At 33.4% G+C, this 14596-nt stretch overlaps 1 protein-coding gene across 1 annotated transcript in view; it reads left to right on the top strand.

Annotated features, from left to right (window-relative positions):
* Positions 1–14596, top strand: part of LOC118196746 (protein O-mannosyl-transferase TMTC1-like) — an 848849-nt gene that overhangs the window by 711290 nt on the left and 122963 nt on the right. Inside the window, exon 11 of the mRNA XM_085812306.1 lies at positions 12377–12520. Within this exon, the coding sequence (XP_085668432.1) occupies positions 12377–12520 (144 nt within the window). The remainder of the gene's footprint in view (positions 1–12376; positions 12521–14596) is intronic.

Below are 14596 nucleotides of genomic sequence, written 5' to 3'. Positions count from 1 at the left end.
AATTATTAAAAATTACAAATAATCCACATTTTCTTAATTGTAAAGCAATGTAAAATGGAATTTGGAACTTAATAAATAGAACAGTAACAAAATTCAGAACAATAATAAAATAAACTTTGATAAAAATAGGCAAGTCCTCTGCAGTGCAAATCGGCGGAACAGCTTGCTGATGGCTGCTTTCATAAAGGTAACTGGCTTCTAGTATTGTACAATTACCAATGTTTGCATTTATAATTTACGGCCGTAAAAGTCTTCGAACTACTTAATCAAAATGAAAAATAAATATATAAAATTCTACATTGCCCTAAAATAATATGTACCACATAATTTTGTGAATGCAAAATAAGAAAAATGTCGTAATTATATCCCTTAGCGAAGGCTTTTAATTTTATCACGCATATTATAAAATGCTAAATCTTTTGAAAAATAATTTCATGTTTTTGCAAAACAGCACGATCAAACGATCATTACAGTTCAAATTCTAATCCTACACTGAAGAAAAGGCAAGGTACGCCCTCTATAGGCGTTTCGGAACCAGCAGTACGTTTTGTTTTTAAATCTGTGAATTTGTTACTTCGGATTCTAACGTTCTTAAGACAGAAAAATTAGGATTTTAGGGAAATACATTTTTATTATTTTGAATTTGATGATTAAATATCTTACGGTTTCAGATTTCCTAAAGTGCTGAATTTCCTGATCTAGATCGTACTCAGCCCTAGTAGGTCTCCGACATAAAGTAAGAAATCTGATGTGTACAGCATATGACTTCCATGTACGGAATATTAAGTTAAATATGCTTTTTTATTACATTTCATTTAAACTTATTGGATTGAATTAAATCTACTTCGTCGATAGCGCATAAACCACAATAGAATAAATGCACTCTTTAAAATTCACTATATTTGTTTTCCATAGCGACACCAGGTTGCCAGGTTCACTTCACAGCGTTACATTTCGTTCATATATAACTCAGAATGCATACAAATTTATATCCTTTGAAGAATTATCTAATCGTTGCCGCATGTTCTATTCAAATAAATCTAAAACTATGTATAAAAGAAATTAAACAAACAAAACAAAAAAGAAACAGTTTCTCACAGACGATTCAGTATTTCTCATTCAATTAATTCAGTTCTCACTTCGCGACAACGCAAAAATACATAAAAACTCAAAATATCTGTATTAAAAATTACGAACTAAATCTGAAACACTTATTTCCTCGAATAAATTCAGGAATGGATAAAACATGATTTAATTCGCAATAATAAAAGAAGCCTTTATCATTGTTGTTGCGAAGCTTAGTTTCTCTAGATTGGCAACAAATCCGCTATTTTGCTAAGTTTCAAATGTAAACAAACATGTCCGCCATCGCAAAAATAATTAGGCATAGCCGCGTTTAAGCAACTTTTAAATTGTTGATAACTCAACAAATATTGCATGCAGATTTACTAAAGGCATAAAAACCTTAACCAGAAGATAAGAACAACATAATCCAATCATTTTTAAAGTAAAGAATGCACAACCTACAAACGTATAAGAGTAAAGAAACTGAACACTTTACGTACAGACGCCACGAAAAATTCTCTTCAGAATTCATTTTAAATCAATTTTATAATTTTTTGGGGGGAAAGAGTCTTTTATTCTGTGCTTACGCACAAATGTCACGCAAAAGCATCGGTAAATTGCATTCGATAGCGGTCAAAATGGATATTTTCGTTGAAATATGCTGCCTGAAACTTTTCACGATTACAATACTTTCTTTTTACTTCGTACAAGGAAGTAGCAAGGTTAAAATAAGCTTCTACCAAACTAAAATCTCACCACTGAAGAGCCACGGCCAATAAATTTAATACCGTGTAAACGTGTAGATGTTCGGTAAATCCGTGATGGAAAATTCCCGTAATATTTTTTAAGGATGATAAAATGATCTGTCACTAAGTGAAGGAAAGCATTACTTCTTTACGAAGCTTGGGGTGGTTAATCGATTCGGAAGCTTTTATTAATGCACCGCAGAAAGCGAAAATTGCATTCATCGTCACGCACAATTAAGGAAACCGTATGATTTATTAACGCCACCTGAAGGAATCTCCTCTCACGGTGTGCTTCGCGTTCCTCGATAACATACCTAATAATTAGTAAACGGATACAAAAAACACGCTTCCAAACAGCAATTTACAAAATCCCGGTTTCTGAATAGCTTTTTCTTCCCACGCGTTTTCTCCCACTGACGCTTAAGATAGTGATTTATGGGACTGCATAGATAAAGAATATCCTCGCTTTATTTAAGATATTTCCCAGGGGTTTGGGTCTACTTCAGCTCCCTTGCGTGACCAGCCGCCTAAAATAGTCGTCATAATATACACATATATGTATGTAAGATAAAAAAATATGAAAGTGAACTTCTAAATTTAATTTACTTAGTCTACTTGTCTTAGAAATAACGCCGTAAGTAAATCCGTCGTTCAAATGAATCATGCGAGCTTACGTAACCCTAAATCCAGATGTCTCTCGCCCACTCAAAATAATTGTAAACCAAATCTTTCATAAATGTGTAAGATAAAAAATATGAAAGTGAACTTCTAAATTTAAGTGGTATCAGAAACCCCTATACCGACAATGTTAAATTGGCCATTTTCGATGTACCTTTTCTCACAATCTGCTGTAGATACAAGTTTGAAATTTTTTCTGTAATTAAAGTATAGCTATCTGATTATACTGAAATGAGCTTTTGAAACATTTTGGATTTTAATTTTGTTACGCATAGTAAAATTTAGCACTTTTCTCACACAAAAAAATTTAAATTTTTTTTTTCGAAGTTTATTACAAAATGCTCGTTTCAGTAAATATTAGGGAACCTAATAAATAGTCTATAAAAAGTTTAGATACCTGCGAGCAGTAGTTCCCGAGAAAAGGTACATCGAGTATAAAAAAATCACGTTTCGAGAAAAACGCGTTTTTATGTAAAAATCCACTTTGATCAAAGCAGTCGATGACAAATTAAAACTAGATTTTTTTACAGTTCTAACTTTCATAGAGATTAAAGAATGGTATTTTTAGAAAGATAAAAGTGTAGAGAATTTGAAAATTCAAAAATCTGAAATCACAATTTTTTGAATATTTTTGGGGTTCCAACAACCTTTAATTTACTTTAACCTCATTTCCCTGACTCAGAAAAAGCGCCTTCCTTACGTCTAAACTGCGTCGTTCAAATAAATCATGCGATCTTATGTAGCCCTAAATGCAGATGTCTCTTGCCCAATCAAAATAATTGTAAACCAAGACTTTCATAAATGTGTAAGATAAAAAATATACAAGTGAACTTCTAAATTTAATTTACTTTAACCTCATCTCCCTGTCTTAGAAATAGCGCCATACGTCTAAACTGTCATTCAAATGAATCATGCGTAAACCTAAATGCAAATATCTCCTGCCCATTGTAAACTAAAACTTTCATAAATGTGTAAGATAAAAAGTATGAAAGTAAACTAAATTTAATTCACTATAACTCTTGTATTTTTTATTTCATTTGGGAATTTAATCTCTCTGTCTTAGAAATAGCGCTATAAGTCTAAACTACGTCATTCAAATTAATCGTGCGATCTTGCGTAACGCTTACTGCAGCCCAATCAAAATAACTGTAAAACAAAACTAACTCGAACCGAAATTGCACTCCCTCCCGTCTTCCTCTGAAGTACTGCGATACCCTCTCTTCTGGCTTTGCTGCAATCATCGCTTATATCTCAATTGTATCAAAATTGTTCTGGAAATAGGCACGGTTCGAGTGCGAAGTGATTGTGGACACAAAATGTGAATTTAAACAAAACATCTGATGTGTACACCACATGACTTCCTTGTAGGGAATACTAAATTATTCGCATTTTTTCTTGCATTTCATTTAAACTTAATGGATTGAATTAAATCTACTTCACCGACAGTGCATAAACCACAGTAGAATAAATGCATTCTTTAAAATTCATTCTTTACCATAGCGACACTCTGGAGCTAGATTAACTTAACAGTATTCTATTTCGTTCATATTATAACTCACAATGCACAAAATTTATATCATTTAAAGAATGAATTATCTAATCGTTGCCACATGTTCTATTCAAATACTATAATAAAGCTAGAACGATGTATAAAAGAAATTAGGCAAACAAAACAAAAAAGAAAGTTTTTCACAGACGATTGAGTATTTCTCATTCAATTAATTCAGTTCTCACTTCGCGAGAAGGCAAAAATACATAAAAACTCAAAATATCTATATTAAAAATTACGAAGTAAATATCAAACACTTATTTCCTCGAAAAAATTCCAGAAAGAATTAAGCATGATTTAATTGGCAATAATAAATGAATGCGTTATCTTTGTTCTTGCGAAGCTAAGTTTCTCTAGATTGGCAACAAATCCACTAGTCTGCTGTTTCAAATGTAAACAATCAATGCCCGCCATAAAAAAAAAGGCTTAGCGGCACTTAAACAACTTTAAAATTGTTGATAATTCTAAAAATATTGCATACAGATTTACTAAAGGCATAAATTCCTTAACCGGAAGATAAAAACAACATAATTCAATCATTTTTAAAGCAAAAAGTGTACGATTTACAAACATATAAGAGTAAAGAAACATATAAGACCACTGAGCCGGGTAACAGAGTGGATATATATATATAAATATATTTATATACGCTTGGTGCTGCCGATTGCAACGAAAATACGAGGTGCACATCTACATGTTACAGCAGTCCTATATACAAAATTTCAACGTTCTGAGGCTACTCGTTTACGTTCGTACGTTCGTACAGACGCCACGAAAAGTTCTCTTCAGAATTCATTTTAAACAGTTTTATAATTTTTTTGGAGGATACGAGTCTTTTATTCTGTCCTTACGTACAGATATCACGCAAAAACATCGATAAATTGCATTCGATAGGGGTCAAAATGGATATTTTCGTTGAAATATGCTGCCTGAAACTTTTCGCGATTACAGTACTTCCTTTTTACTTCGTAAAAGGAAGTAAAAAGGAATTTAAGCCGTTTCGACTGCTTCGTCTTCAAAATGGATGTACGCTTTAAGCATCAAAAATCTACGCCAGCGGTGCCCAACCTTGTGCTCGCCGATCGTTTTGCATGTGCTCACCAGCCCGATTAGGTACTAGGAACAAAAAATATTTTAAAAATAACCATTCATTTATATTTCTTAATTGTTAAAATATAGTAAGCACTTATAGTCATAATCTTGCAAGACATTATAAAATAGATAATTGCACGACTGATGAAATTGATAACGAACGTGGAATCTTATTGTTTCATTCCGATGTTAGATGGCTCAACAAGGAAAAAGTACTTCAACGATTTGTAGAACGTCTTTCGCCAATAAAGCAGTTTTGGGAACCCGGAAACGAAAGTATTAAAGAATTGGACGATAATAATATTCGATCTGTATTTTTTCATGGATATAACAGCTAAACTGAGCAAACTGAACGAAGATATCCATGGGAAAGAAAAAAAACCCTTTTACATTTGACTGGGACTGTAACTGCTTTTCAGATAAAGTTAAATTTGTGGATCAATCAGATGAAAGAAAAAGAATTTCAACCATTTTCAGAATTTATCAAGCCATATTGATAACAGCAAGGCAATTGAAACAGAGAAATACTCGCAAAACCTAAATGCACTGAAAAATAATTTTGAACTTCGCTTCTCTGATTTCCATGAAGTTCAACCAATATTATTATTATTCATCTCGAACCCATTTGCCGAAATTAATATCTCAGATGTATCACATAAGATTGGAAATATGTTCAACAAAAATGTAGATGTTTTGGAAATGAGCTCGCGATAGGCCAAAATGGGCACGCGATAGGCCAAAGGTTGGGCACCACTGATCTAAGCAGTCAGCATTTCTGCGCACCTATCTCACGGTGTTCTTACATTCCGTGCTTTATTATTACAGTTATACGCAAAGATTTTACTGAATTTGGTTGTTGTAATTTCACGCGTAAAGAGTGTAATCACTAATAAAGATAAATCCGCATTTAGTGCTGTTATATCAATTACTAAGTTAATGGGTAGAGTAGACTTTAAGGCACCCCTTGTATTATGGCGTAGTTGTTGTTTCATTTATCGCCAAGTTGTTGTTTCATTTATGGTAGACTGTGTAGTTGAATGTTATGGAAACCCTATTGTGACGTAATCGGGTGCATGATTCTGGGAAATTTAGAATCATGGGATGTTTTGTAAGCGTTTTTGTGGTGTGTGTTGGTTTGATTCTTTAGACGGTAGAATGGCCGAATGTAGTAAGATGAATTTGAAGTTTCTGTACGATTTGGAGCGAAAGGGGAAAAGAGCTTTAATTGACTGGTGTGTAAATGAAAGTTTACTTAGTAGCCATTATAAGTGTCCTTTACGTAGGAAGGATATGCGTCTAGTCGAACGTAAAAACCGTTTAGATGGATTTGAATGGGTTTGTAGGAAGAAAGGTTCAGATGGTCACTATGTGAAGCGTTCGATCAGAAAGAGTACCTGGTTTGAAAAAAGTCATTTTGAGTATGATAGATATTTTGATTTTTACGTGGCTCTGGGTGTACGAAGCGAACTCGAAAATCATGGTAAGTGAATATTTGCTTTTAGTACTGCTTAAATGTATAACATGTTTTTCCTTTTTTATGTTATTTTATTGGTTTGGTTTAAAATATATTTTATTGAGATTATGTATTTTTGTTTGCCTATATTGTAGAATTTGTTGCTCCTTTGATTTTTTAGAGGAAAATATATCGATGTGTACATGGACAAAGTAAAGGGAGTGCACAATGCAAGTTTGTGCAATTCTGGGATTTTTTTTAAAGTAAAAATAAGTCGACGTGTACATGGATAAAGTTAAAAGAGTGTGCAATGCCATTTTTGTGCAATTCGGGGATTTTTTTTTAAGCGAAAATAGGTCGACGTGTACATGGATACCGAGTTTGTGCAATTGTTTGTCTTGTTACTTTGGCTTGTTACTTTGTTTTTGGCGCAAAAATCGACGCTTCGCAAGCCAAAATAACGAGTCAAAGAATTGCACAAAATCGGTATCCATGTATCGCCCAAAATCGCCAAGTTTCGCCAAGGGGTACCCTAAACTATACTTTTACCTAAGTTAATTAGTTTCAAAGAATAATTAAATTTATTAAACTTGAAAGCGTGAGAGATAAAACTATTTTAATACGGGCAGCAACAATACATTTTTATTGAATCGCTCATTTTTTAAAGTTTATTAAATCCACAAAAAATACGAAAGACATCAAAAACGAATTTGAAATCTGAAGACGCGCTCTGAGTTTCCCATGCGCGTGAGTGGTGTGTTCAAGATTGGGTGAGTTGGATTGAACAACGAATATTGACTGCCGTATGACAAATAGGGACCGAGGCATTTGATATTAAAGTCGGGAATTATGTTCAGGGGTCGTACACAAATTGGAGAGAGAAGGTTTTGCATTCGTACGTCTCTTAAGAAATAAAATATTGCTTAGAAAGAAAGTTTTGAGAGACTACGTGGCGAACTTTGCGGCTTATTATGAAAAATATTGATTAGTATAACTTTTTATTTTTTTATTATGAAACGAATTTATGACTTTGAGACCGTGGTTAGTCACAAAAGAATATCACCGAATGGCATTTAAGCGGAAATGTCAACCCCGAATAATTCGAATTCATTTATGAGGCGACCCTTCAATGCAAACTGAAAATGGAAGAAATGGCAAATTTTGAAATTAAGTATTTTTTAGTCTGTTTAGTGGTTAGTCAATTTTTTGTCTGTCGGGAGTCAAACCTTTTCTGTTTTATTTTTTTATTGCAGCTACAAAATTTCTTAAAGATATATTTTAAATCACTCATAATTACTCATATATATATATATATAATTTATTTACTAAATAATATTGATTATATTATCTCCTGAGATTAATTTTAGTATAATTATCTTAAAAGAGTGAATTCATACTTAATAAGTTCTATTTCGAAAGATGTTTTGAAGTAACTTGAATGTAAATTGTTTAAAATGTTTAACGGGGACTTTAATTAAATCATGAATAACAAAATTTCAGTTGTAAAAAGAAATAAAAAGCAAGTAAGTAAATAAATGCAAGTAATCATTGTCATTGATCGGAAATTGACTTGTCAAGGGGAACAAACCAACTCCCATTCAATGAACAATAATTAAGAAATCTCCTGAGATTAATTTTAGTAGAATTATCTTAACAGAGTGAATCCATACTTAGTAAGATCTATTTCGAAAGATGTTTTGAAGTAACTTGAATGTAAATTGTTAAAAATGTTTAACGGGGACTTTAATTAAATCATGAATAACAAAATTTCAGTTGTAAAAAGAAATAAAGGTACTTTTCCATTTTGCCGGCGCAAGCGATAAAGTCGCCAATAATGGTACAACCGATGCCAAACGGAATATTCTCGCTGGTAACCTTTTACGCCTCATTTTCAAAACAAGTCCCAGCTTTTTCTTATCAGATTGATTGTTTCTTTCAATACTGGCATATAATTACATAGAATTTTTATCAGATAGTTCAGTTTTATGTCTAAGGCCATTTTCGGTAATTAAGTCAATTAGGATGCAATCACAGCGCTTACCTGAAGCCGAAAATATAGAAAAGGTAAAGTCAAGGGTTAAATTCATCCATTCTAATGAGAATGCATTAGCGAAGTAAAGCACTACAGTTTTACATAATTTCTGAGTAAGCTATTCGTAAGAATTGAAATATTTCTTGCATTTAAACTTGTGTTCCAAATTAAGATTTAACTTGAAATTAATGTAGATAATTACTGAGAGCATTAGATTTTTGTAGAGTAGTTTACGTGAGATGAGATCGCTTGGGGTCACGTGATATGAACCGGCGAATCAGGAGGTTGAACCATGAAAGCATAGTAAATTCTTAAATTAATGTCTTTTTACAAATTTATTTGTCTTTATTTATTGGCTTTTTATAAAATTTTAAGCGATATTTAAATGTTTATGCCTTCGTTTTTTAAAAGAATTCTTAGAACTAATATTTTTAAAATATTTTTTATGTGTATACTGTATGTTGTCGCCAATAAAGTCTTCTTGGCGAGATTTGCGCCGGCGAAACGGAAAAGTACCGAAATAAAAAGCAAGTAAGTAAATAAATGCAAGTAATCATTGTCATTGATCGGAAATTGACTTGTCAAGGGGAACAAACCAACTCCCATTCAATGAACAATAATTAAGAAATAATCTCCTGAGATTAATTTTAGTAGAATTATCTTAACAGAGTGAATCCATACTTAGAAAGTTCTATTTCGAAAGATGTTTTGAAGTAACTTGAATGTAAATTGTTAAAAATGTTTAACGGGAACTTTAATTAAATCATGAATAACAAAATTTCAGTTGTAAAAAGAAATAAAAAGCAAGTAAGTAAATAAATGCAAGTAATCATTGTCATTGATCGGAAATTGACTTGTCAAGGGGAACAAACCAACTCCCATTCAATGAACAATAATTAAGAAATAATCTCCTGAGTTTAATTTTAGTAGAATTATCTTAACAGAGTGAATCCATAATTAGAAAGTTCTATTTCGAAAGATGTTTTGAAGTAACTTGAATGTAAGTTGTTAAAAATGTTTAACGGGAACTTTAATTAAATCATGAATAACAAAATTTCAATTGCGCAAGTAGTACAATAACTCGATTTCGCACTAAATGAATTTAAGATCATACAACATATATATATATATATATATATGTATATATATTTTGTTTCACAGGAAAAGAATAAATTTAAATAATTCTCTTGCCCCATTGCTGCAAGGAATGAAATTTGAATTTAAAAGATATTCTCTATTCGTATAACGCTAATATAAATTTAAATTTAATTTAGAAATTTTGAAAAAATAAAAAAAAAAAAAATAAGAATGAAATTAATTTCTGCGAACTAATTTACAATATCATTTAAATTCTAAGAGCATATGTAAATTAAGTGCACGTATCTAAAACCATGAAAAAATATATAATATTCCAAAAAATTAATCTCAAAAATATTTTTAAGAAATTTTTGCAAGTTTTGTTAATTAAATTTAAATTTATATTATCTTTATTGGAATAGAGAATATTTGTTAAATTCAAATGTATATATGTGTGTGTGATAATTTAATGCGTAGGAGGAATCCGATACTTTTAATCAGCTTGTGGCTGTAGACAGGCCTGAGTGGAAAGGCGTGATGACGCATTTAATACAGCTGAGCTTGAAGTATCACAATCTTTATTTTCACGCATATCAAATCATCCTTTTGCAGATAAGATATTTTTAAATCCCATTTGAATACTTCTTTATATACACAGGTTAACGGGGGTGATATCATTCTAGACAAACAAGCAGGGCAGCGGAGATATGTTAGCAGCGGCGAAGAGCTAGGGAAAGGAATGGCATAGTTATTGTGCCACAAATATTTATACTAGGTCTGATGTATAAGTACAGCTAATCTGTGATTGGTTAATTTAAGGTTGTTATATAGCATGGAAAGATCTCGAATTTGGGAGAACAGATGAATTCAGGGCGAAACCATAAAATCTAGAATCGTTAATTTTGAGGTCGCCAATTATTGTTAAAGCAGCTATTGTATTTTGTTATATCTTGTATATATATATATATATATATATATATATATATATATATATATAAGCACTGGAGGAATGCATAAAAGGTTAGATTTCATTTCCTATACAAAGGTAAGTTCTTAAAAAATAAACATATTAACATAATTAAATATATTAAAAGTATTTTGCAACATTGCTGTCGAACTGAATTTTATGGTTTACGTGCAAAGAGCATGATAATAAATGAATAAAGTTAACACACAAAACGTTAAAAAACGCCTCTTTGGACGCAATTTAAAATCTGAAACGATTCGGATTAAATAATTTTTTTTTTTTTTTTGTTATTATTATAAAAAAAAAAACTTCCAACAGCTTCCCTGCCAACCGAATAGCCCGGAACTTAACCCCATAGAAAATGTATGAGATATAGCGGAAAGATACCTCCAAAAGGCACTCTCCTTTTCCATCTAATTGACAAGATCTAAAATGTTGCATAGCCAATGCAGAGTATTCTATGGACATAAATGCACTCCATAAGCATGTAGACGCGATTCGCAAACGAATCAGAGCAGTTATCCTTGCAATTGGTGGTTAAATAAAATATTGATCTTGGGTTTCTAATTCATTGCCATTGTGAGTATATTATAAATTCTGTATATGTAACTTATGTAACTTTTTAACACGTTGAGGGCGGATCCGAATTTGCTGCCCTTTCCGTTCAGACGGCAGCGAGCTAGGCCGTATTTTTACTTAAAATGTTTCAATACTAAATTTGATCACATTTCATTGAGACTATATTTATTTTTTAACTTTAATACTGTCTGTCCCGCGGACCGACGTCAGCCAAACGAAAGTTCCAGTGCCGGTCTCCAGGAACCGATGCCGGCCACACGGAAAGTTCACTGCCGGTCACCAAGAACCGGCGCCTCGCTCAACGTGTGAAATAAATTGCAGTACGTTCCTTTACCTATCGAACAATAAGGGCCGAAAACCTGTTGCCAATACCGCTGCTGATTTGGTGGAAACTTATTAACTATTTCTAAAAGAACCGAAGGCCCACCAGCGGCCGAGCGGTAAAATCGCTGAACACTGGTCGTTCAGTCCGAGGTTCGAATCCCGCGAACGGGCTGGCTGCATGGGTGTTTTCTTGGTTTTCCCCATGTGTAACGTATATACAAGCCAGTTTCCCTTAGAAAGTCCTCCACGAAGGCATCCCTCCCCTTAGGCAGATAGCCCTAGTGTGCTTTGCCGTAATTAAAATACACACACTAAAAGAACCGAAATGTAAACTAATGGTAACGGCAACCAACTCAACGTCTTAACTCCTTAGCTCGTCACCAATTTATTATTGTTGGATCTGATTCTCAACTCCATTGCGTGAGACAGAGGAAGTTTCATGTCTGCTACTAAAAGGATTTCATAAAATGCTATAAAGATTACTGCCACCTCTACGCAAGTGGGCAACTGTTCTCCAAATTTAAGACATTCAAGGATTTCCTTTCTTCAGGTTAGGAAACTTTATAAGGGTGCAGGCACATTTCTAGGAGCCGGGGATATCCCGAACGTCTATGGATCCCTTCTCTAAATAAGGGTTGTTTTCTTTATGATATCGAACTTCAAAAGGGTGCCGGCACATTTTTGCCGTTATGTTATGTTAAGACACTTCTCTGTCTTACACAGCGAAAAAATGCCGCCACTTTTTCCCCAAGTTGCTCGTGTCGCTGTTACACTCATTCAATTCACATCTACTAATGATTTGTATTTTTTACAGGTTATGGCCAAGTCATGCAAGTTCTCACAACAATCTAGGCACTCTTTTGGAGGACGCGGAGGAAGCGGAGAAACATTTTCGTCAGGCTCTCGCTATCAATCCTTGCCATTCCAAAGCACATTATAACCTAGCAAGCATATACAGGTGACCATCTTAATTCTTTTATGCCATAATAATTGACAAGTATTCATTATTGTTATATCTAGTTTAAGTTATTATATCTAGTATAAGTTTCCTAAAACTTCACAATAAACTACAAAAACCGGTACCAAGTTTTATTACAGTTCAGTTCTGCGATAACGAGCTTTAAGAGATCAAAACGTTAGTTCTGTATAATCGATGAGATAAACTAACGCTTCGTCTTGCAAAATGGTGTAAGAATTGATTGACTAGTCGCGTAGAAAGGGTGATTAGCAATGTCACATCTCCTAAGATATGCTAATAGTAATTTTAAAATAAATATTAAAAGTTAATTAAAATTGTTAAGTACAAAGTTAATTACTGCTTGCAAACACTTTTTGGTTGTTTTTCTGTTTAGTCATACGTTAAATGTTTTCCACCATGAATTTCTTAGCACTAAAGTCGAGTTTAGACTCGTCATGCCGATGAAGGTTGTAATCTATTGTAGTCATTTACTGATACGCAGTCGCATGGACCTCCGACCTAAGGTTCTACACCAATCAGAGTTATATGTTTATGCGACGGAAAAGAATCTACCTTCACCGCCAGCGGCATTCACTGAATCAATGATAGTAATATTACAATGCTAAATTGACAATGCCATCTATACAATAATTGTGACATAATAATCCGTATGAAAAATAAATATACAATCAATTAATCATTACATTGTCATGGATAGGATCTATGTCGTGGAGAGTGGAACTTATATATTAACCAGTTTTTAAACCTATGTCTTCTTCAATACGTCATAACTTCATATTCTTATCAGTTACACACCTAATGATGTGTGTCCGTATTATTTTTGCAGTTATCCAAAGAGTAAGCCAGTCACATCAGTTCAGGCAATTGATAGTTCCATAGCCCAAAGTATATGATGTTGTGTAGGCTATTCTATGTTCACTTTTGTTAAGTTCATCGTTCAAGTAAATACTACTTGTTCACATCAATACATCATAACTTCGAGTCCTTAATAGTTTGCATACCTTATTATGTGTGTCTATAGCAATTTGCACACCGCTGTGTCGCAATTATCCAGAAGTCAATCACGAAATTGCAATTGGGAAGTTCATTGTAGTATGTACACTATTTTACTATTATCCACAGAAGCAAATGTTTTGTAAATAATGACTTGGCTCCCAGATGATAAAAAAAGAAGGAAACTAATTCCTAAATTTTTCAATACAATTCTAAATTGTGCAAAACTACAGATTTGTTAAACAGTTCCAGTCAATACAAATTGGTAGTTATTTACTATTGGAAGAGCTGATCCTTGGCTCTACAAGCCAGTTTCCCTCAGAAAGTCCTGCACGGAAGCATTCTTTCCTACAGCCTTTGCGTGCTTTGTCGTACTTAGGAGAAAAGCCCTTAACTTTCACATTTTGCAAATGCTCATCCTACTTTGCCGACACAATAGACATGGTTTGAGGAATTTTCTCCTTTCTTAGTCTGTGCAGCCGAAATGTAATGGATTTACGGTCGTCATCGGAAGAACTGGGGTTCGAATTCCGGAGCGAGATTGCTGTTTTTTTATGTCTGTTTCTTCAATATGTATCTAATAATACTTTTACGATGACACCCGCCTAAAATAGGATGGACAATAATTCAAACTAGTAGGTCTTCATCCTCTTTAGCCGCTGTTTGAGAGGGGCCAGCATAAGCCATTATTCACCTACATGTATAGAAGTTTTTTCTGCGATTCGAATCCGGGGCGAACGATACGATCGATAGCGAAAAACGCTTGCAGAATCTAACTGAATGCAGATACGCCGTAAAATATATAAACAAAAGCTTCGACCGCAAAAAGGGTTTGGCATAACGTAGCCACGCTTTAATCTGTTTAGTCCATCGTGTTTATTTTGAGAAAATGAGGGCTACTAAGCAATAACGCATGATGTAAATAAAGGCAAATAGGGTTTGCATAATTATATTTCCATCAATCTTTGCAAATGCCTCCGCCCCAACAAAGGTCCAGAGGCTGAGGTTGTTGAATACTTGTAGAGGCGAACGGGCTGGTTGCGCGGTTGGTGTTCGTGGATT

This window comes from Stegodyphus dumicola, chromosome 3 (genome assembly GCF_044657685.1).
Source record: "Stegodyphus dumicola isolate Sdum_Otavi_A_Nest chromosome 3, ASM4465768v1".
NCBI classification, from domain to species: Eukaryota; Metazoa; Arthropoda; class Arachnida; order Araneae; family Eresidae; genus Stegodyphus; species Stegodyphus dumicola.
This window is presented reverse-complemented; position numbering and strand designations above follow the sequence as displayed.